This window comes from Oxyura jamaicensis, chromosome 4 (assembly GCF_011077185.1).
Source record: "Oxyura jamaicensis isolate SHBP4307 breed ruddy duck chromosome 4, BPBGC_Ojam_1.0, whole genome shotgun sequence".
Classification (NCBI taxonomy): domain Eukaryota; kingdom Metazoa; phylum Chordata; class Aves; order Anseriformes; family Anatidae; genus Oxyura; species Oxyura jamaicensis.
The window spans coordinates 41,295,726-41,317,053 of NC_048896.1; the positions used below are offsets into that span (position 1 = coordinate 41,295,726).

General features: G+C 39.0%; 1 protein-coding gene across 5 annotated transcripts in view; it reads right to left on the minus strand.

The window, feature by feature from the left end:
• LOC118166146 (bifunctional heparan sulfate N-deacetylase/N-sulfotransferase 3) overlaps positions 1-21,328 on the minus strand; it is a 76,151-nt gene that overhangs the window by 42,114 nt on the left and 12,709 nt on the right. For all 5 annotated transcript variants that reach the window (XM_035324795.1, XM_035324800.1, XM_035324799.1 and 2 more), the window contains exon 3: positions 488-575. In XM_035324795.1, the coding sequence (XP_035180686.1) occupies positions 488-575 (88 nt within the window). The remainder of the gene's footprint in view (positions 1-487; positions 576-21,328) is intronic.

The window sequence follows — 21,328 nt, forward strand, 5'->3', positions numbered from 1 at the left end:
GCTGTGCAGGAGGAGAAGGGAAAGTTCCTCTTACTCAGGAAGCTTAATAGCCTGACAGGACACTTTTCTGAAGGGCTTAGTCTTCTCAGGCTTAGAAACTTCAGCTTGGCTCTCCTACTTCCATGTCATTGCTGTCCTTACTGGACTACTACACAAAGAATGAATGCAATCATTTTTTAAGAGAGAAATGTAGCTGCAAAGAGGTATTTATAGACTATACCTACACAATTATTTCCACAGAGACTTAGCTCAAACAAAAGGTTAATCCAGAATAATAAATTTAGGAGAAAAAAATTGATTTGATAAATCACACAAATTATGTCCCACAGCAACCTGGTAGAAAGAACATTTTGTTTTTTCAGTTATACTAAAATGAAGGAAATTACTCCCTCTACTCAGACTGTTAGTCCCTATCATTCCTATGTCCCTCAGTACTACAAAAAAAAACACCATTCAAGTGAAAGTTGTTTTAGTTTTTCATTCTTACCTGTGTGATAGAATTTCCCTGAAAATCCCAGGTTGAAAGTAAAATTTGTAATCTGAGCTCTCAAAAGATTCTGAGTGTTAAGCAGGGCCTGAAAAAAACAACATATAACTGTAGCAAACTACATCTGGCACAGAAATTTAATGTAACAACATAAATACTTTTAAAAGCATGTATGTTTCCAGTTGTTTTCTCTCTATAAAAGCAGCACTCTTTGTATGACAAAGAAGTGATATTTTAATTACCATTTAAAGATTAAAGACAGGATGCAAACTGCATTATTTTTCTTATAAAGGTGACCAGGTACTAAAAGTCTTGCTCCCTGGGTCATTAGATAGGGAGACAAAGGCACATGCTAGTGAAAATACCTGTCTCTTTACTCAATAAATGTGGAACACAGCCAGGATCAAAACTCAGATCTTGTGTCCCAGACTGCTGCTCTGTTTACTAGGGTGAATAGCATTTATTAGAATTACTTTTCTCTAGATCAGGTCGAGCACATACACAGCATTTTATTCATGTTTTGAAATTACTGTCAATGAAAGAAAAACACAAAGAAGGACAGAAAGAAAGAAGTTAAATGAAACCTATTCCACATCAAAAAACTTAATCCTACCCCCAAACTGTGACTCATTTCTCAGACAGTTATCATCCTGGCTGTCAGCATAAATGTACTCACACTACATTAGTACAAACAAAAAAGCAGCATGAAGAAAGAAGGGGGAAATCTATTACTCATCGGATACAGCTTCACTCTTTGATTTCAGTATGCTCCCCTTCATCTGTCACTCCCAAGACTTACTGATTACTTTGAGGAGTTATCTCCTAAACTCCTACTCCGCTGTTGCTGTTTACTATTTCCATTTCTCAGGGGTAGTGGAGAAAACCTACCTCTCCAATACAAAAAATACAAAAAGCCAAACCCCTCTGCAAAGCAAGAACAAAACTTAAAACCAAAAAGCGTCCTCTAACATGAGGCCCAGACCACACATTCCTCCAAACAGCCCGCTTCGAGCTCGAGGTGACAGTAGCTACTTTCTGAGCACATTGGGCTCCTTGAGATTTGTGAGATTGCACACAGCACAGCTGAGCTGCAGGGCCAGCCACAGCACACGGACGTGCCCAGGCACTCATGCCGACTGCTAAGCAGCAACACCTTGGAAAGAAAGGAAAATTTGTACGTCCAAAGTCATCAAGGAGTTTTCAAAGTCAACATACACTATACCATAGTTGTTTTAAAACACTACTTAAAAACAATACCCTTGTTGGAAGTAACTCGAAGTGTGTTGTGATAGGGGTGAGTATTTAAAATCACAAAAAAAATATTAAAATCACCAGAATTTTTCAGAAGTTTAAAGGTGAAGTAGGCATCCTGCTCTTTGAATTCAATGACAATTTGCTGCCTTGAGATATGTGACCCTTATGGCCATTTGCATTGTATTCGCAGCTTACAATTTATTTTTTTTTTTAAACCAAAAAGCTGAAGACAATAAAATATTAGCATAGAAGTCAAGTCCAGCTTTGGAAATAGGCATACCACAGTTAAGTTTCTTAAAATATGGCCCTGTTTCACAGACCACAGTGCTATCTTGTATGATACCTTATCAGACAAGCTTCTGGGCACACAAGCTCTCCAGGGTTCACATACCTCAGTTCTAATAAAAGTACGATCTCTACCTACAAACTCAGTCAACCCTGCCTCCTTAAGCTATTGTACCTACCTGCACTGCGTTGACAAAGCCCAGCAAAGGCTGACAGTTGCAGGGGGCTGCCCTGCACACCAACCTCCAGAGGCCGAAGGCAGCAGGTGCAGAGAGCTCCCCATGCCCAGCGAGAGGCGGCTGCGCACCACAGCGGGTACCTCTACCCTGCTCTGCGCTCCCCTTCCAGCGCTGAGCATTTCACCTGGCCCCCGTGACAGACCACAGCGCTACCAGAAGGGGAACACAACAACCAATCTCACTTTACTATCCCATTCATCACTGTCACAACAGCCCCTCACCTCCATGGCGTCTTGTCCCTGGCCCCTCCACTGCTGCTGGGACAAGAGGAGCCCTGGGGGAAATGTGGGGTGAGGCCATGGACTGACACTGCAGCAGCTCAGCAGCCTGTGGCTCCGCCTGGCTCTGGGAGGCTGGTGCTTGAGGGAACTGGTCAGCAGCAATAGGAGAGACAGTCCTTTTGTCCCCGTCCTGGAGGGCTGCAAAGATGAATTTTGCTGACTTGGCTGACAAAATACAAGCGCTTTCACTTCTGAGTCATCATTAGCACTTGCCTCATTTTCCATTTCGGCACACCAGAGCATTAGGCATTAAAACTACACCAATCACAAAGCTAAACCTACAAATGAGCCATCATGTCTCTGCCTCCCATGCCCAAAGGTCTGCTCGGGTCAGGTGTTGCCTTCCTACCATCTTGCCTCTCCCACCGTCCTCTTCAGCACATAGCTCCAGCAACACTGAGAAGAGGCTTCACAGAGCAGTAGCAGTAAGGCAAAGATCATCCTCTTCCATTGGAAATGAAAGCCTGAAAACTGTCCTGCAATCCACGACCTTTAAAAAGGGATGAGTAAAATGAAGCACAGAAAAGAGATCATTGAAAAGACGCTTGAGCCTTCTGAAGTAGAATATTGAGAGAAATCTTGCACCAGCGTAACGAGGACTTTTGCACAGCCGAACTGAGCTAGGATCACTGAGGAGGCTCCTTATCCTAATGAAAGGTAGCAAATCTGCAGAGGATATTACTAAAACCATCCTTGAGCTGCTGGGAACTGATTCAGTGAAAAATTTATCTTTTTAGCGAGAGGCACAGTTAAAAACATAGGAGATAAATGCTATGGCTATACACTTCTTAGATTAACAGTATGTAACTTTGAATGAAAAGAGACTCTGAGTACAGCTTGACAGTGATATGACATGAATGAGCTGTAAAGCTCTGCTCCTCGGAATTAGGTTCAACAGACCCCAACAGAGGAATGAAACATACGTTTAGAAGCACGTCAAAAATATCACTCTGAAGGCGTCTGTGTACCAGGGAAGTAGGTTCCTCAGAAACCCAGCAGGGAGGCAGACCTCTGGATTTTCCTGTGCCATGTGACTTTGAAGAAGTTTAGGGAAAAAATTACATTCACTGTGGTAAAAATTTAGTTACACAGGATAAAGTCGAAGTCCCAAATGAACAGATCAGATTGGTAACACAACTTTATGGTAACACGACTTTATTTCTAAATGTGTAATATCAAATGTAAAAAATCTCAAAGCTATCTGCCCCCTTCCCAGCAAACTGGAGGACTACTGTGTGTAGTCTCTGGCTCCAAAACATTTAAATTAAATTCTTTATGGTGTGTTTACTGCCCCTGAGCGTTGACCTCTGAACTGTAAGGAACTGTGATTTGTTTTTGAGCTGATGGTCTTATCCTCTACCTTTCTAACATCTTCACAGCTTCCCAGTGATGGAAAAACAGAAAGGAAAGAAAGCAGAGAAGCTAGAAATGCTCAAGCTTGGAAGAGCTTGCTGCTGCACTTCCAGGTGTGCTGCAGCCACCCAGCTGACAGGAGAGCTGTGGTTTTGGGTTTGCAAATGGCAGGTGAGAGAAGGGTAGCAAAAAGCCCACTGTGTTTCTGTGATAACGTAATTTAGGATTTACTTCTTCACTAGGAGTTAGTGTTACTGGTGTAATTACCACCTTCTCACATCCACAGCTGCCTGGTGGCTGCATTTTCCTTAGGGCAGTGGTCACTAAGACATCCCTCACTCCACTCCTGACTGATCTCTTTTCATCACAAATAAAACAAAAATGAGAGTAACAGAGATCTGGAGTTCACCTGCTACAGAATGAACTTCAAAAGAGAGCCTGTTGTTTTTTTGGCCACCTTATTCTCATTAAAACCAACAGGTGTTTTGCTAAAATCTAGTGATGCTGTTTGAAAATGTACCTGCTAATACCAAGGGTGTAGCTGCTCACCTGCTCTATCTGCAAAGAGGGCGTGTGAAAACCTACTGTGAACCATCTTCTGTACAGACAAGCTGAGATAACATTTGAGTTGTCATGCCTATGATTATTTTCTTGGTGACTTGACATTTTATGCATTTTTCAGGTTCTAGAAACAAAATGTTAAAACTCATGGAAGATATATAGTAGCAGATGGCGGGGACTATTACTGTGAGTTTCGATTAGAGACACTGAAAGAGAAGCAGGGGCTAGGAAAAGCCTGAAATTTTATTTCTAAATGCTGTTCTATACACTGAAGGTAAGCTGGTAATATTTGTTTTATGATTGCTTTATGAAATGTCCCTCTGGCTATGAGATGTTACATGAATATGCTAGTAACGAAGAATGTATTTTAGAAACTGTTTGATAAAATCTTCACATGTTTATAAATAATTATTTAGTATATTTGTTATACTTCCACCTGTGAGGAAAATAAAGTGCTGGCTGTGTAATCACTATTAGGTACACAGCTACAATGGAGTACTTTCTTTTAAACTTTTCCTAGCTCACATATTAGGTTTAGGAAATTCCTTTCACCAGAAATCAAATGTGAGAATTCAGTATATGATGAGAGACCCTTTTGTTCTCCAACAGTCCAAAACTAGCTCAGAAAAAGGCCATGTTACAATCCAATGAATAGATGAAATTTGCCCTGACAGTTTAGAGTTCTCCCAGTCCTTGCATCTGACATGTTTATAGCATAATGAAAGGAATATAAGAAATTAAGAAATCATGTATGTTGCAAATAAAGTCAGAATCTCAGGTGATTAATCAGCTCAGCAAATGTAAGCTGCTGTAACTGCCAGTGGGATCTCATAGAATTTTGAATTTAAGAGAAAATGGGCTCTAGGATCACAAATGGAGCAGCAGGAACCAAGAGAATGATTCTTGAATTGAAATATTCACACAATGAAAATGCATGAAAATCCCCGCTCTTGCATATAGATGAGATGGTCTCCTTTCTTGACAACCATAATATTTAGCTCTTTTTATCACTTTTCATTCAGAAATGTCAACTATGTTTACAAAAGAAACAGTTTTATTTCATTTGTCTCCTCTTACAGACAGGACAAAGAGACACAGACAGATGACATGGGTTGTCAAAAGCTTTTGCTCAAGTAAATCAGCAGTAAAGCCAAGAACAAAACTCCTATTGCCAAACTTGCTTCCCATCTCCATAGTCAGGAAACCATTCTTCTTCATACACCTCCTTGTATGATTTCACTTTATAGCCTGTCACAGATACCAGAAGTGTCAACTTGTCTTTGGTAAACAGCAGTAATTTCTTCAGCATCAACAAATTTTTCAGACCCAAACATCTTGGTTGATCAAAGAAACAAGTTGGGAACACTAACTCTGTTTTACAGAGAAGGAACTATTGTGTGTTTCTGTAGTCATACCAATGTATTTATGACTATTTTCCTCCTCAAAAACTGTTAGAGGACTTAGACACCTGAAAAGCAAAACAGTTCATAACACTGTTAATTTTACGTGTAATCAATTTTAACTAAATTGGCAGGGAAATAGACATAGTATCTTAATGCTGCAGCATTGTGAGGCTAAACTTCAAATTAGTACATGCTTTCATGTTGGTAAGAAAAAGAAGAAAGGTCAGCTTCATAATTTTCCAAGAATGTCTATCTTCTCCTCATTTTCCCAGGAAAAAAAAGTGTCATTTCTAGAACACTTGCTTTACTGTTTCATATTACATTAGGAATTACTTCGCTTCTTATGTGATACTGACTCCCTATAAAAGGCAAGGATTTTCTGTGAAGCTAAAAAGATTTCGTAAGTATAGTCTGAAAGCACAGGAGTTAAGCAGTCTTACACAGAAGCAGCTTTAACTTTCTGTACCATGTTTCCTTTATAGGTTAAGCCCTGCAAGAGAGAGAAGAAACAGAACTAAAGCCACTTTGACTTCTGACTGGAGGTCTTAATATAGGGCTTTAATGAGCTGTAACTGATGTGATGTGCTTTTACTGTACACTTCTAGTGCCATTGTTTTGCCTTTCCTGAGCTGGTCCCAGCTCTGAGGAAAGCTCTGCAACTGAAGCTGCCTGGGTACGTACAAGCACACCACCTGCCTCCCTCCATCCTTCCTTTCTGCAACATCCAACCTTTTCTAAAGTTCATATCCACATTGCAAATTCACTTGCTTAAAAAAAAAAAAAGAGAGAGTGGGGGAAGAAATAGAGAAGTGAGGAATGCAACACGCCTGAAGTTTGCATTTATGATACATTCAAAAATATTGATTTTTAGAGCACTGTGCTTTTTTTTAGCAGTTCAACGATCACTATTTGAAACTTCCCATGTGGACTTTGAGGTTTCTCCCTTGTATTTTGCATACCAGCCCCTAAGCTTTGAAGCAGTGGCAAGGTGTCCAGCATTAGAGGTGAGACATGGCTTGGTGTGGCAGCATGGCACATAGCAGAGCCCAGGCTAACCACCTGTGCCTCAGTACCAGCTTTGGGCTTCTTCTGGCACTGCTGGGGTTTATGGCAGAAAAGGGAGAAGGAGAGACGCTGCCTAGGGAAGGGAGAGATGGGGAGAGCTGAAGGGATCCATAAGAAATGTTGCAGGAGTGTGATAAGGGACTGAGAGTGAGCCCCAGTGATAGAGCGACCAGGGGATAGGAAGGCAGAGGCAAGAATCTGGGGTGTTTGGAGGCAGCATGGCAAGGAGAAACAGAAGGCAGTGTCAATAAGGGTCCCTCCCAAATGGCTGGGAATCATTATTTTATTAGACAGACTATTTTGCTTCTGAGGAAAAATGTTTCCCTCATTATAAATTATGTATTTCAGAACATCATTAAAATTCAGTATCTATTCTTCCTGGATTTTCAAGACGATCATCTTGACACCCATTACCATAAACATTTAATCTATGCAGGAGAAAGAATAATTGCTTTGGGTATACTGGGTATATTTTGATATCCTTCAGACAAAAGGAGAAGACCGCTTACATTTTCCCTGTGCATTCTCTTAACAGAGTTGATGCTACAGACAGGGCAAGGGAAGAAAACCAAAAAAATCTCCCGCCTTTTCAGCAAAGCATTTGTCAGGCAGAGTCCATAAATTATGAACAGACCCTAAACCATGTAAGCATGGAGAGGACACTGCTCTACAGTTTGGCAGAAGCAAGGTGTCCAGGAGGACACAATCCAGCAAAGATGAAGACTGTTGGAACAGGGATGGAAAAGCTAAGCTGCTGACATTAACTATGTTCAAGTTTATAAGGCATCAGATTCTAGGTGAGCTGAGGACAACTGTGCCTGCTACTTTGTACAACAAAATTAAAATAGGGAAAAAAAAAACTTAAGATATAGTAACTTACAGAAAAAATACTTTTTCAATTAAAAACAGATTATGAAAAGTCTGCCAAGTCCTTTAAAAAATTAACAGTCGAAAAGTACCATACGCCAGCAAGATGCCTGTTTACAAAGTACATGGTACAATTTAAAACAGAAAATGTGTGCAAAATTCTTTGAGGAAGAGTTTAAGTCCCTGGTGTCAGCTACTTAAAAATCATTATGGTTTACTGACAGCTAGCTTCTACCTACAGCAGTTAGCTAACAGGAATACCTCAGAGTCCAAATCTTTAATGTGCAGGACAGGCAGAGCTCCCACCAATGGCATTAGCTTGGACTGTTTGCCCCATCCATTCATCTGAGGATCTTAACAGACCTCCTGTAAATATTAGTTAAAGAAGTCAGTGCAAACCTTCTCAATAAATTAAATAACTTGGCAACTCTGCTTCTCTTCCAAGTGTTAATAACTTACGCTGAAGCCTGATTATGTGCATCTTGCTTTTACAATGTCCAATATGATACACAGCAGACCTGATTGTCAAAAAATTCAGGGGAGACACCTTCAATTTGTGCACACAAATACTGTAACTGTGGTGACATGCAATCTTGATACAGGGATCTGAATTTGATGTCCAATAAAATATACTAAAAACGTACAAGTAGCCACTTTTGATACAAATCATTTGAGACATTTTCCAAAGTCTTCTATCAGAACACACTGTTTTAATGTTACTGGGTCTTCCTTTGGAGGCTTTTTTTGTCACATAAATAATGATCTTGATGATGGTCCATTATACATTTTCAAGCAATTAGGCTCTTTCATCTAGATATATCATTTGTACAATCAAGAGACTTAAATACTTCTAAGTTCTTTAGTCAACTTCTTGGAGGATGAGATAACAGCTAATGAGAATAAGCTAACTACGGCAAGGTAAATTGAAGGTTTTAAATACTTGGTGCCGATATTATTTAATAAATACTATTAGCATTCTGTTTTCAGGATTCTGTATGGAATTCTGCATTATTAGCTATTAAACTGTACCTTGATGAAAGAGGTGACTAGCACTAAACAGCTCAATTATCTAATTTTCCTGCAGTTAATAGAAAAAGAGCCCTGTGTTTCTTCTAATCAGAGGTCAAAACACCTAGGCAACTGAAGTAGAACTAATACATACCCTACTACTGCACAGGATATTTTTCCTGGATTTTGGTCAGACAGAATTCAGTGGAAAGCTTGTTGGTTCTTGCATTTTTGTCTAACGCATCATCTGCTTGTGAAATGACATATATTAAAAAGGTAAACTCTCAGTATAACAAATCAAATTAAGAACAAAGTAACTCTAAAATGCTTTTAAAATCTCCTCATACTAATCCAGTTAAATTCTTGTAAATTGGCAATTGTTGATGAACAAGTACAGCTGGAAACTGAGGACTGTCAGCCACAGTGCAAGCATTCAAGTACCTGTACTGCAAAGGTATGCACACCACTCAGCTGCCTCAATTCTGAGCACAGACCATCTCTAGGGTGACAGATCCTATGAGGGAGCTCTTAGGGTCAGATCCTATTCCAGTTCACCTCTTGGCCACTTTGCTGTGACTGCTTAGTCATGTTTGTCTACACCACATCCCATCAGCAGCAAAGTTATACAAGCGGTTTACTGATTCATGTAGACACTTCTCTTGGTACCTGCAAGTGTCAGGCCTCAACCACTCAGATACAAGGCATTCCTACCTTTGCATCTCCTCTTCAGACAAGACACTTTGTACCCGGTTTGGTAAGATGCATGGTATTTTGTCAAAGAAGTTAGAACATCAAGGCTATTCAATCCAAGGGTGCTTGTATTTTACAGAGGTATTACCCAAGCTCCTAATACTATATTCATTATCAGTATCTTGGTGTCTTATTTAATGCTTCCTTCCAGCTTTCACCACTGGGCACAGCAGTCAATGTTTGGCTCAAAGACCAGTGGCTTGTGTGGCCACTGTGTGTCTCCGTGTAGCCGCTGAATGTACCCAGAAGGTTCAACACTAAGAATTTCCAGACTTAATCTCTCCGCAGGAGAGACCCCAGTGGCCTCACTAGAATACATACCACGCAGCAGCAGCCATGCAACTACATGTACCATGTTTGCATGCGATTATCAGTGGCTGTATGACCCCATCCAAAATGACAATGTTTTTAGAGACCCAAGTTAGATTTCAGGCCCACCTTTTCACCCACAGCCTGCACACAAAACAGTCAATTTGTTCCAAAAACCTTGTCTTATTACAGATATTAGCCCCCAAACCTATTCCTACCACGCAGTAGCCTGCGTTCTCTCCCATGCTGCTACCTAGGACTTATCTCCGTTCAGGTCTCCAAAGCCCCTCCATCTAGATGAAAAAGGGACAGCACGTGCCGTGGGGAGCCCCAGGGCACAGATTGCTGATCAGCCAGGGGCAGGTCAAAGCAAAGGAATAAACACAGAGCTCTCTCAGAAAGCTCTGCTGTAGCACAGGCACGGATCTGCGTCCATGTCTTATAGCGCCCTGATTCCCCAGCAGCCAGGAGGAATTCTACCATCTTCGAGAGCTGTCCCCATCTGTCACATCGGATTGAAACTGGCCAGCAGTTTCAAAAGTCATTAGACTGATGGATTGACAAAGGTAAATGGGAACATTAAAAATGCATGATTTCTTCAGGAAAGGAAAGTTAAAATACAGTGTCACTGTTGTGTACGTCAAGCCCTAACAGTCCGTGACTATGTCCCTCTGAAAAAACTCTAATTTATTTCTTCAGCATCAGTATTCTCAACCTCAGTGCCTGAGCCTGGATATACTCAGACTGAGATGTCCCATAAGCCCAAAAGCTTGTGCTTCCTCTTCAGCAGAAGTTTAAACAAACGAGAACTTGAAATTTTGTCTGAATCTTTACACAGATGATCACAGCTCTACAGTGGGTGGTATTTACCTATTTTTCCAGAGCATACAAAAACTTAAAGCAGTTAAAATTTTATATTTTTTCCAGCATTTAAGGGTGATCACTACACTGTAACTGCAATTACAAAATAAACTTGTTATGTGGCCACACAAAAACTCAGATCTCAGACTAAGGAAAAACAAGTTGCAATTTAGGTAGCTTGAAAAAGTGGATATCACATGCTACGTCTAAAACACTGGTACCAGAGATACTTTGGTGTTTTTCTGTTCCCCAGGTTATCTTCTTTTTTCCTGGTAACACTATGGCTTTTAGACAAGCACAATAATATTTGTACTAATGTTCAGCTGTATATTGTGGAGAACAAGTAAGGAACTAACGAATGAAGACTTGATAACATTAACATTACCGTCCGTTCAGAAATAGGTTTCTTGTTTATTTCCCCATTCCCCTCATGGAGCCTAGAAGATGCCTGAGCTTCTCTTAGTACTCAGTCTGTGTAAAACCACATACCTACCCATCTATCCACCTTTGTTTCTTGTCTTGGGTGAGCTGATGCCCAGCAAAGCTTTTTATATTTGTGCTCCACCTTTATTGCCAGAAAGAAAAAAGTCTTTGACCAAAAAGTTTCATTGTCTCTTTCTGTCCCAAAGCTTGATGACAGGAACAGCTGGGAATTCAGCCTTCAGCCTGCTCACCAGCTAAGGGTCATAAATACCTATGTTTTTAACCCTTCTTCTTTTCAGTAGTTCCCAGATTGTCGAGTGAAAATCCTGTTACATCACCATCGATTTGAAAGAATTGACAGAAAATGAAAAGGTAAAAAAGGAAGGACAGCATGAAACAACTGGCTAATAAGTCTTCTCAAGTCCTATGTTTTATGATTATATGTAGTAAACACAGAAAGACATACTAAGAACTTAACCTAAATTTGGATAGCTTCATAGGCTATGTATTATTTAAGAGTTAAAGAGAAACAATTTAGCAGGAAAAAAAAAAATATCAGTTTTTTTTTGTGAAACATGAGACATTAATAAGAGAAACAGAAGGGGAGAATTTAGTCTGAAGTGTTAATACACCTCTCCTGGTTTTGCATGAATGCCCACATTTCTGAAAGACAAGATTATAGAAACTAGAACCAGGTAGATAAATATCCCAACTGACAAAAATCCTACACCTGGGGACTCAAACTGACATACAGGGATCTAAATTGAACTCCACATTTCATTACACTGTACGAATGGAAGAGTACATCTTAGTACAAATTCCTTGCCAATATTACACTGTGTCCAATAGCATATTTCATCCTCTCCTGTTGAATCTAATTTTTAAAGACTTACATAATCCTTTTACTTCCTTTTGGATATTACCCTCTATTCAACCATACACTATTATAAAGAACTTCTAGCAGCTCTTCAGCCAACACTTAAAACATCTCAGTGCCTTACATCAAATGTTTATCCAGCCTCATTGCTTATACCCTGCAGACATCTGTAGCCTATTGCTTTTTGCTTTGGTCACCATCACTTGCCAAGTTCTTTAGCCTTTACTTTTTCAGTCTTAGCTCAGAAACTTCCTGACTATGCTGCTGTCTCCGTCTAAGCAGTCTCTTGATGGTTCTGATTAAGTGGTGCAGATCTGGGCACAGTCTAGAAATCTTTTCAGCCAGAAAGATGAAGTACTTGCCTGTTACAAAATTGATTTTTAATAGCTTAAATTTTTATCCATGTTACATTGCAAATTCAGGTGTAATTTCCTATTTATCTCACTTTTAGGACATTTTCAGAAGAACCATTTAAAAATTTTTTATTACCTTTAAGACAGTAAGAAAGAACAAAGGATAAGAGAAGTTTCTCACACACACACACAAACACACCCCCAAAAAACACTAACAACTCTTGTTATAGAAATAAAGGGTTTTTCAAACTCCTTTTCAGTTCTGTTAAAGTTATGTCAAATGCATCTTTAAGTTACCTTTATTCCAGGTGAGTTTTAAAATGGGAGCAGAGGCACTTGAGCTATTCCCAGGAGTGTTAAACACTTAAAGCACACCTGCATGAGAGCTAGGTGTAGAGCTATGTGGCTTGTTAGCTCCACAAAATTTCTACCAGCGTTCTCAGACCTAACCTGGCACATCTGTACAGTACAGCATGGCCTTTAACATGTGAATTTACTGACTTGGGTTAGAATGAGCTCATGGATTCCTACTTTGCACTGTCACTGACCTTTTATTTTTCTCCCCCATTTGTACTTACAAATGTATCGTAGTCTTTTTTTTTTCTTTTTTTTTTTTACAATACACAATTATATTTATGGTTTATTCTCACTACAAAGCTGTATTTTAAGGAGCAATACTAATTCATCTCAAGGGCTGTAAAGCGTCAGAAAGAATCTAAGTATTTTTAAAAAGTGGTCATAAATTCTTTATGCTCCGACAAACAATTCTTAAAGAGGAAGTAACACTTCTATCTTGTTTTATCTTATAAGAAGACACTGATGTTTGCACAGAAAAAAAAGAAAAGGGAAGTGGATGGAGATACAGCATTGTTATTTCATGAAGAATTACATACACACTGGAAAGCTACCGAGTTTCTTTTACTTGGTTTCCTAAGCATGGTCATTCAGAATCAGTCATGCATTTGCATGGACTTCTTGCAGACTGAGCAAGTAATAAGTAAGGACATTTTCCATGCAGCTGTACTGTAACAGAAGCTATGGAAACATCCCCACTTTTACTCCTCACTCTTCTTGCCACTGTGCCTTCTTAACATGAAGGCAGTGGGAAGATGTTAGGCCCAATTTTGTTTTACAGTTAATTATTGACTTTTATATGTCTGCACTGTGTTTCTATTTGTTGGTCGTGAAAGTTTTATGAAAGTTCTGTGAGCAGCAGGAATTTGACAGCAAACTTGTCGTTTGAAAAAAGCCTAGAATAAATCTTGCAGCAGCCATTCGTACAGTGATAAATCTGTACCGCTCTGTGATAAGCTGTAGTTGCATTGTTATTATTCGTATTACCTAAGTGCTTCTTAATGCCTTTGACATGCACAGAGGCTTAATAAAGAAAGGTGCAAACAGAATAAAAAGAGCCTCTGACCTAGAGAGCTTGAAGCATAAGAAAGGAGAGGGACTGACAGGGCAGCTAAGGCACACACTGCCTGGATAGCAGTTCCAGCACAAAATCACTCCTGAATTAGGATGCCACGCATGCCGTAGGAAGTTTGAATGGTGCCTCAGGTCTGGTGCATTAACATAGAGAAGGTACTTAACAGGGCTTTGATGTCCCTCAACTTCTGTTTTTCTTTTACACTTTGAATGTTGTTATTTAGTGAACAACAACGTTCAGCTTTGAAAGTACTGATCTTGCAACTTCGAAAAGGCTTTTTCAGCAGAGAACTATCCAACAGAGTTGAACGCCTTACAGAACATACTAAGGTTTCTGTATGTCTTGACTCACATTTCACTTTATAAATTTTGGAATGACAGGTTTTGCTTTCACAGCCATATGGATCAACCCAAACAGAGCTGAGCTTAGGTTATGTTGACAATACTAAAAGTAAAGTGTGCAGAATTACATGCGTTTCCACCTCATCCATGAAAATATTCACATACATTCCTCAAGTATAAGTTTCTGAGAAGAGAGAAGATGACAGAACTTGCTAGCTCCATGGCTGTGAACCAAACATGATCACTTGAGTATGGCATGCTTAGTGGACAGCAGCATTTGGTGTGGATTTCTCTCTAAGTGAAGCCTTATGCTCAAGTGTAAAGATAATCTCTGCATAATAAACCAAGTCAAGGGAAAAGCAGAAACACTGTTAGAAAGCTTTCAGTTAGCTCACTTGATCCTATGGGAGCATAATTGCCTAATTTTAAATAAAATAGGTCTTACAACCCACAATTCTGTTAAGAACAGGAATGAAACTACAAGAGGCAGACACCACTAGTAAGGTAATTCATTCAGCCTAAGAACAAAGTATTCACCAGTACACACAAAAAAGCAAAGTAAAAAATGAAAAAGATTACTGTAATTGCTAGAAACATATACAGGACTGCATCCCTACTGCACATCTACTTATCTGGGAAGTCAACAGTTGATTCATAGAAGCAATTTAGTTTGGTAAGTCAGGAAGTATGCTAACTATAAAAGCTGTGAAGTTACATCAACACCAAGAAGTGCAGCATTTTTTTTCCAGTTGCACAGCAGTTAAACTGCAAGACCTGGGATATACGTAAGCAAAGAAGCAGTCACTTAGCAGGGACGCAGGCAGGAAGCACAGGATTTTTTCCCCCTTAGATGTACTTAGAGTGGTTTAACCTCTGGGCAAAGAAATAATGGGATCAATAACAACCTTGTCCTAAGAATGCTAATGAGCTTCCTGAATGGCAGCAAATCACTGGGTGGAAGGAAGCCCTCCTGCCATATGTCATGTGTGACAGTCCTTAGAGCATTCACCTTCATTTGGTTATAAAAAGGGAGTCGTATTTCTTCTATTACTTCCATATGGCATCTGCTAGAACCACAGCACATGAGTTAAATTGAAGTAACATTTCAGTGGAAGCACACATGCATCTGAGGATCACAAAAAAATCAGGAACTTCCTTTTCTTTAATCTCTATTTCTTTAGAGATTAGAAATAGAAATTTCCAATATAAATTTCTTTGATTTCTATTAATGGCATTATAAGCAAAAACTTGAGAAAGTACCATGTACAAACACCATATGGGAACACCCCACCACGTGAAAAAAGACCCACTGAGCAAGCAAGAAAGGTAAAACGAGTGCCGTCAAACAAATTAGGAGTTACAGCAAGAAGTCCATGGCTTCCTGTCCAGCAGTGGCCCTTTCTCTTCTGCCCTATATTTTAAATAATTCCTTTCCTGAAAAGAAATTGATTTAGTCTCAAGTCATCTATTGAAAAGCATCTGCTCTCATAGATAGCCTAACAAAACTCATGTGCTCGAGTAAAATATCAACTGTGGAAAATCCTGAATCTTCATCAGCCAGACTCTGGGATTACTTGATTTATTTTATTAGTACATGAGTATTCAGGCAAGTTGCTAAAGATGCAATCCATGAGCCAGATCAAATGGAAAACTATGTTTAGTCACGTGTCGTTTTTTCCTTCCTTTTGTCTCTGGGGGTGTCCATATATTTGTTAGAAAAAGGATGGCCCATAATGAGGTGACATCAGTTTTATATGGTACATTACAGATATTTTTACATGGCTAAGGACAACCTTCAGATTCCCCCCTTGACCTGATAGAAACAGCTGTTAAGACATCTCCAGAACTCCATCAGCAAAATAAACAAAAACAAGCTATGAATTCCAGCAAACACAGAACTAACAGAAGACGCTAAACTCACAGGAGGAATGAAATTTAGTTTCTGTGCATCATATACAGCACTAAAGATTAAAGCTTCCTCATTGTTAAAGCACCAACACAAATTGATTCTGAGCAACAAAGATGAACATCTGCAGATCAACCAGCACTTACTTCCACATTTTTAATACAGAGCAATATGGCTTAGACACACAGCACCCTTTTCACAGCTGTTGTGGCTGAGAAGTTGTGTACAAATGAACAAAGTAGTTCATCCAGCTAGTGAGAATGGGTCAATACAGTTACCCTTTTGGCACAAGGAGCACGGCTGCCAGTGCTGCTGCTGCTTGACACACATGCCCTACATGTAGACTTCTTTCTGAGGACCACGCTTGTCCCACAGCCCCACGGAAGCAGGCAGCATCATTTGTGCAAACATATCTGAGATTTCTATAAAAAAAAGGAAGAACATCTCCAGCCTTGCAGATCACCGTCCTTCTTGGACATCAGTGGTGACCCAAGGACTGCCAACATCCCACTCCCTCCCAGATATAATACCTGTATGAATATTAACATCAAGCATAGACCAGGAATATTATAACATGAAAAAAAATGGAAGTCTGTTCTCCTTTGGCCTGACAGTCCACAGAGATGCAATGCAGGTCCTGGCTATTATTAGACACATGGTTACTGTGCAAGGTTTGTCTTTGTGCATCCAATACAGCAGATAAACCATGCAATTAATCTTTGTGCCAAGCTCATTCCATCGGGTTTGGTTGCTTCTAGCGGTACACAGGTACAGAGAGGGAAGAGCAAGGATACATGGAAATGCCCAGTACTGCCCTGGCAATCCCAGGGGTAGGGCATGTGAGACAGACCCAGCTCTCCTCTCTCCTGCCACTCCTTTGCAGCCTCTCTCCTCTGGTCAAGGAGTTTTACACAGCTTTCTGTTCAAACATAAGCACACATTTGAAAACAAATGCTGCCCTGTGCTGAGCAACAGTTGTTATCAGTCTTGCTATATTAAGATTCACAGAAGTTGGTACATAAACCAAATTGCTTGAATAAATCACATGATAATAAAACCGACTGGTAAAGTGTTAGATAAGCTGGTTGCAGCCCATAAAATACATAAAATAATTTTATAACTTTTTCTGAAGTTGTATTTTTGGTCTGAGCTCTAGACAGTGTGAAACACTCCACAGTACTGTATCTGAACCAACATGCTCCAGAAGTTAAGTCAGACTTCCTAAGGCATCAGCCAGCCAAACATCACAGTTTCTATTGTTCCCTTTCTTTGCCTCTTTTTAGACATGTGCTTTCTACTTATCATTCCGGCCAAGCCAGTATAAAATACCATAGGAGTTTCAGATCAAATTAAGATAGAACATATGTATAGACGCAGTAAATGCATTGAACAACTGTACAAAGGCAGCACGGCTCATGAATTGGGAATATAAAATGATTTATCTAATTGAAAATTCCTAATAGTTAATTCATGCTGTCATTTAAAGAAGTCATTAAAAAGATCTTTTGAATTTCCCCAGAGGAAAGATTTGCAGCTCAGTGCAACTGAATTGACAGGGGCATCTCTAGCAGTTCTATAACTGACGCATTTGATGACATATCTATCATTTCTTTATTGATAACCTTCTGGGTGATCCTATAGGTAAAGAAAACTAACTTGCAGAATTTAGGCTCTCCTGTGACAGGAGCTGTCTTGTGTCTTGATAGTTCAAGCTTTCTGGCACCTTCCAGCCACTCTGCCTCAATATAAAATAGATCTAAACCTCTCTGAGGCAAATATTCAGGTCACTCCTGTGCAAGAGGAGTTGAAAAGATACTCCATGGTATTTTTAAAGTTTGTATCCAAGAGGTATGCTTTACCATGGGAAGTTCTTATTTCTTTCCACATACACTACAAGAGGGAAAAAGACGCTTAATGGGTTTTAAACAATAGTATTTATTTAAACTATACTGACTAATGTGGACAAATTCGCAATGTACAGAATAAACAATAAGCTCTTAGGGGAGAAATCTGGTGCATTAAACAAAAGACCGGGCCACTGCCACACTGAGGAAATATAACAATGACAGTGCTGACTTTGGAACATGGAATGAGATTCATCTGACCAAGAGCAAATGTTTATACTTCATCTTAGTCACTCTAGAAACATTTTATGAGCAACAGAAAAATACGTACTTTTAAGGTGCAATTAACTTAACCACTGTCAGCCTAAAGAACTACTTGTTTACGTTGTCTACTATGAAAAGACAGAAAGACAGAAGACTAGCTCTGATATAGATGTGTACATTATAAACCTCAAAGTCTGGGCAAGATGACAGACTGCAAGTGATGGAGACTAAAACACTAGGAATTTATTCTTTCTGGCTAACTTCTCTCCATTATCAGCACGCTGCTTGGAACAGATGATATGCAAGAGAATCACTCAGAGGACAGCTCTTGCTGTCTAATTCTTCACTGAGTATAATGCCGAAAAGCTCTGCAGATTCAAGCTTGTATTTCCCATATGCATGTCTTCTAACAGATGCATTGCCTAAGTGCTCACAAAAAAGAACAAGAAAAAATGACTCCCCTCCCCCCCCCATGAATGTATATGGTTAATATTAAATGTTTTCCTTGGCAATTATAAAAGAATAAGAAAATGCAGATACCACCTATCACGATATTTTCACGTATTAGCATGATCACATTTGTGTTCTGTTTGTCCACATTACATGACCAAAGATGCTCATTCAGACCAGAATCTTCCCTAATAACATGACCATCACTGATCCAAAACCAAGCACATGTAGGAGTTACAAGTGGAGAAAAAGGTTAATCTTACATGAAGAAAGCGTAGACATCTCCTGACTTCAGTTCAAATTACCTCTTTTGAAAAGCACATAAAAGACCAGACAATAAAGAGGAGATCACATAGCTAATGGATTAAAAAATAAATAAACAAAAGAACCCCACAGTACTCTAATTTTTCATTTTGAAAGTATGATCAATTCTCAAGGAAATACAGAAATGGCATGTATTGGGGAAATGAAGGAAAAGGTTGACCAACTTATGTCTCCTCCATTATGCTCCACCAGCACTGTACAGTCAGTAGGAAAAAGTCATTTTTAATTTTCCTCCTAATACCAGATCGCTTTTCCCTTGAAAAAAAAATATTAGTGCTTTACAGTCTTAAAAAATTCAAAGAGTAACTATAACAAAAAGAGACTATATTAAATTAGTAGACTGTCAGTGGGGACAATCATGGTCTATTAAGATAAACTTACTTTGTGGATATCTAGATAGATTTTTTCTGTACATCCATTTTAATGAATTATTTGCACTGCTGAGGCTAAAAGACAAAGAAAAAATGTAACGCTGTCACAGCATAATGGTCTCTCCTGCTAGACAGATATTAAGAGGAAAAAAAGAACTACTGAAAAATGAATGCTGAGATTATATTACCACGTTTAAATTCAAAGTGGGAGGCAATTAGACTACGAAAATGTTCTCTTCCATTATTTCTATTTTTCCAGAGAAAGATAAAGTAAACAAATATGAAGATGGATGGCTGTTGCTGATACAGTGACTGCTATTAAGTATGGTACATCGAAGAGCTATGTACTATTGGTCCAAGTTTTATATAGCAACACTTGAATCACAAGCAGGTAGTCTAAAAATCTCAAGTACAGTTTCAGGGTTTGGTGTTTTTGTTGTTGTTTGTTTTTAAACTGAAGAACCTGTGACAAAACTAGTATAAGCTTCATTTGTTGTTTAATAAGGCAATCCATTTATCAGTTTTTATATAATTTGCATTGAAAAACCATGTCAAATGTTTTCCAGAAGGGTTCTTTACACCTTGTATCCCTGACAGTATGGATACTCAATCTGAAGTAGCACCACTCTGCCTAATAGAGATGCAGAAGACGCTCATTTTAGAGAGGTTGCTTTTGACTCAACCTCTTTTGAGGCCAATATACTACTGAAAAAACTACCATTTAACTGAAAATTGCTGTTACAAGGTTATGCTCAACTCCAATTCATGAAATTTAAAGATGAAAACAGTTTAGCCTAACATCCAAGCATTGACTATTCTGGCCACTTCGCAAATCTCATTTAAGTACCTGAAGAGGAAATTCCCTTGAAAACCTGGCCTTACTTGCAATCAGAACCTCCCTCCTTGAAGTTCTTCAGAAGCTGCCTGGACACAATCCCGGACAGTCTGCTCTTGGTGGCCCTGCTTGAGCAGTGGGCTGGACTAGATGGCCTCCAGAGAGTTCAGTACTGAATCACTAAATAGTGATTATTTTTGCTACCTCATATGTGATAACCCTCCAGTTTCTAAATTTTGCCCTATCCAGTTAGCAGAACCAAACACACAGCTTTTCTGGATGTTGGAAGCTTTCTGTAGCATTCTAGATTACATTGCATTAATTAACAGAGTGCCTGTAGAAACATCCACATTGCTCTAAGTAAGCTCAGTCTTATCAGACACAACTACGTCCAGAAAATTTTAACTAGGAAACACATAAAAACCAAACTAAAACACAAAAAAAGCATTATACCCAATTCTATATTGCTAGTATTTAAAATATAATCTCAGTAGAAATGAGTTAATCGTGAGTACTGGATATACAATCTTCATTTAGCAACCTCTTTCCACACTTGTAGCACACGATTCTGTCACAGTCAACAAAGCTCAGTAAAACACTCATGTCTAATAGGATGTCATTTATGCACAAATACACTATACAGTAACTGATTTTCAGCTACCATAAATTGATTTTATTTCATTCCTTCCACGTGTCACTGTGCCACAGAGGGTAATTCATTTGATATTAATAGTAATGAAGATGCATTGCACCTGACAGCCCTAACAACATGTTTAATAGAACATTTTAACTTTCAAGTAGATGAAGAATCTGAAGGGAACACTTTTTCACGTTCCACTGTTTCAGAACACAGTTCTATATAAATGAAATTATCCTACTTAAAAGTTATTTCCACTTTGATATTATTTCTATTCAATTTGACAGTTTTATTTTGGGAAGATAACATTCTGACATATTGCAAATTATTATTTCAAAACAACACAGTTCATCCTTTTGTATGTGCTTTAATAAAATTTGTCTCAATAGATTCTTCTTTCTGCTAAGTAATTCTGGCAATTTGTCATTTTAGGATAAGTTGGAATGATTATTTTCAGGTGTCATTCACAGAGACAAACAATATGCAACATACTATTTCAAACTGCTACTGCAAGACGTAGCAGGAGATTTATTCAGGCTTTATTTAATTTG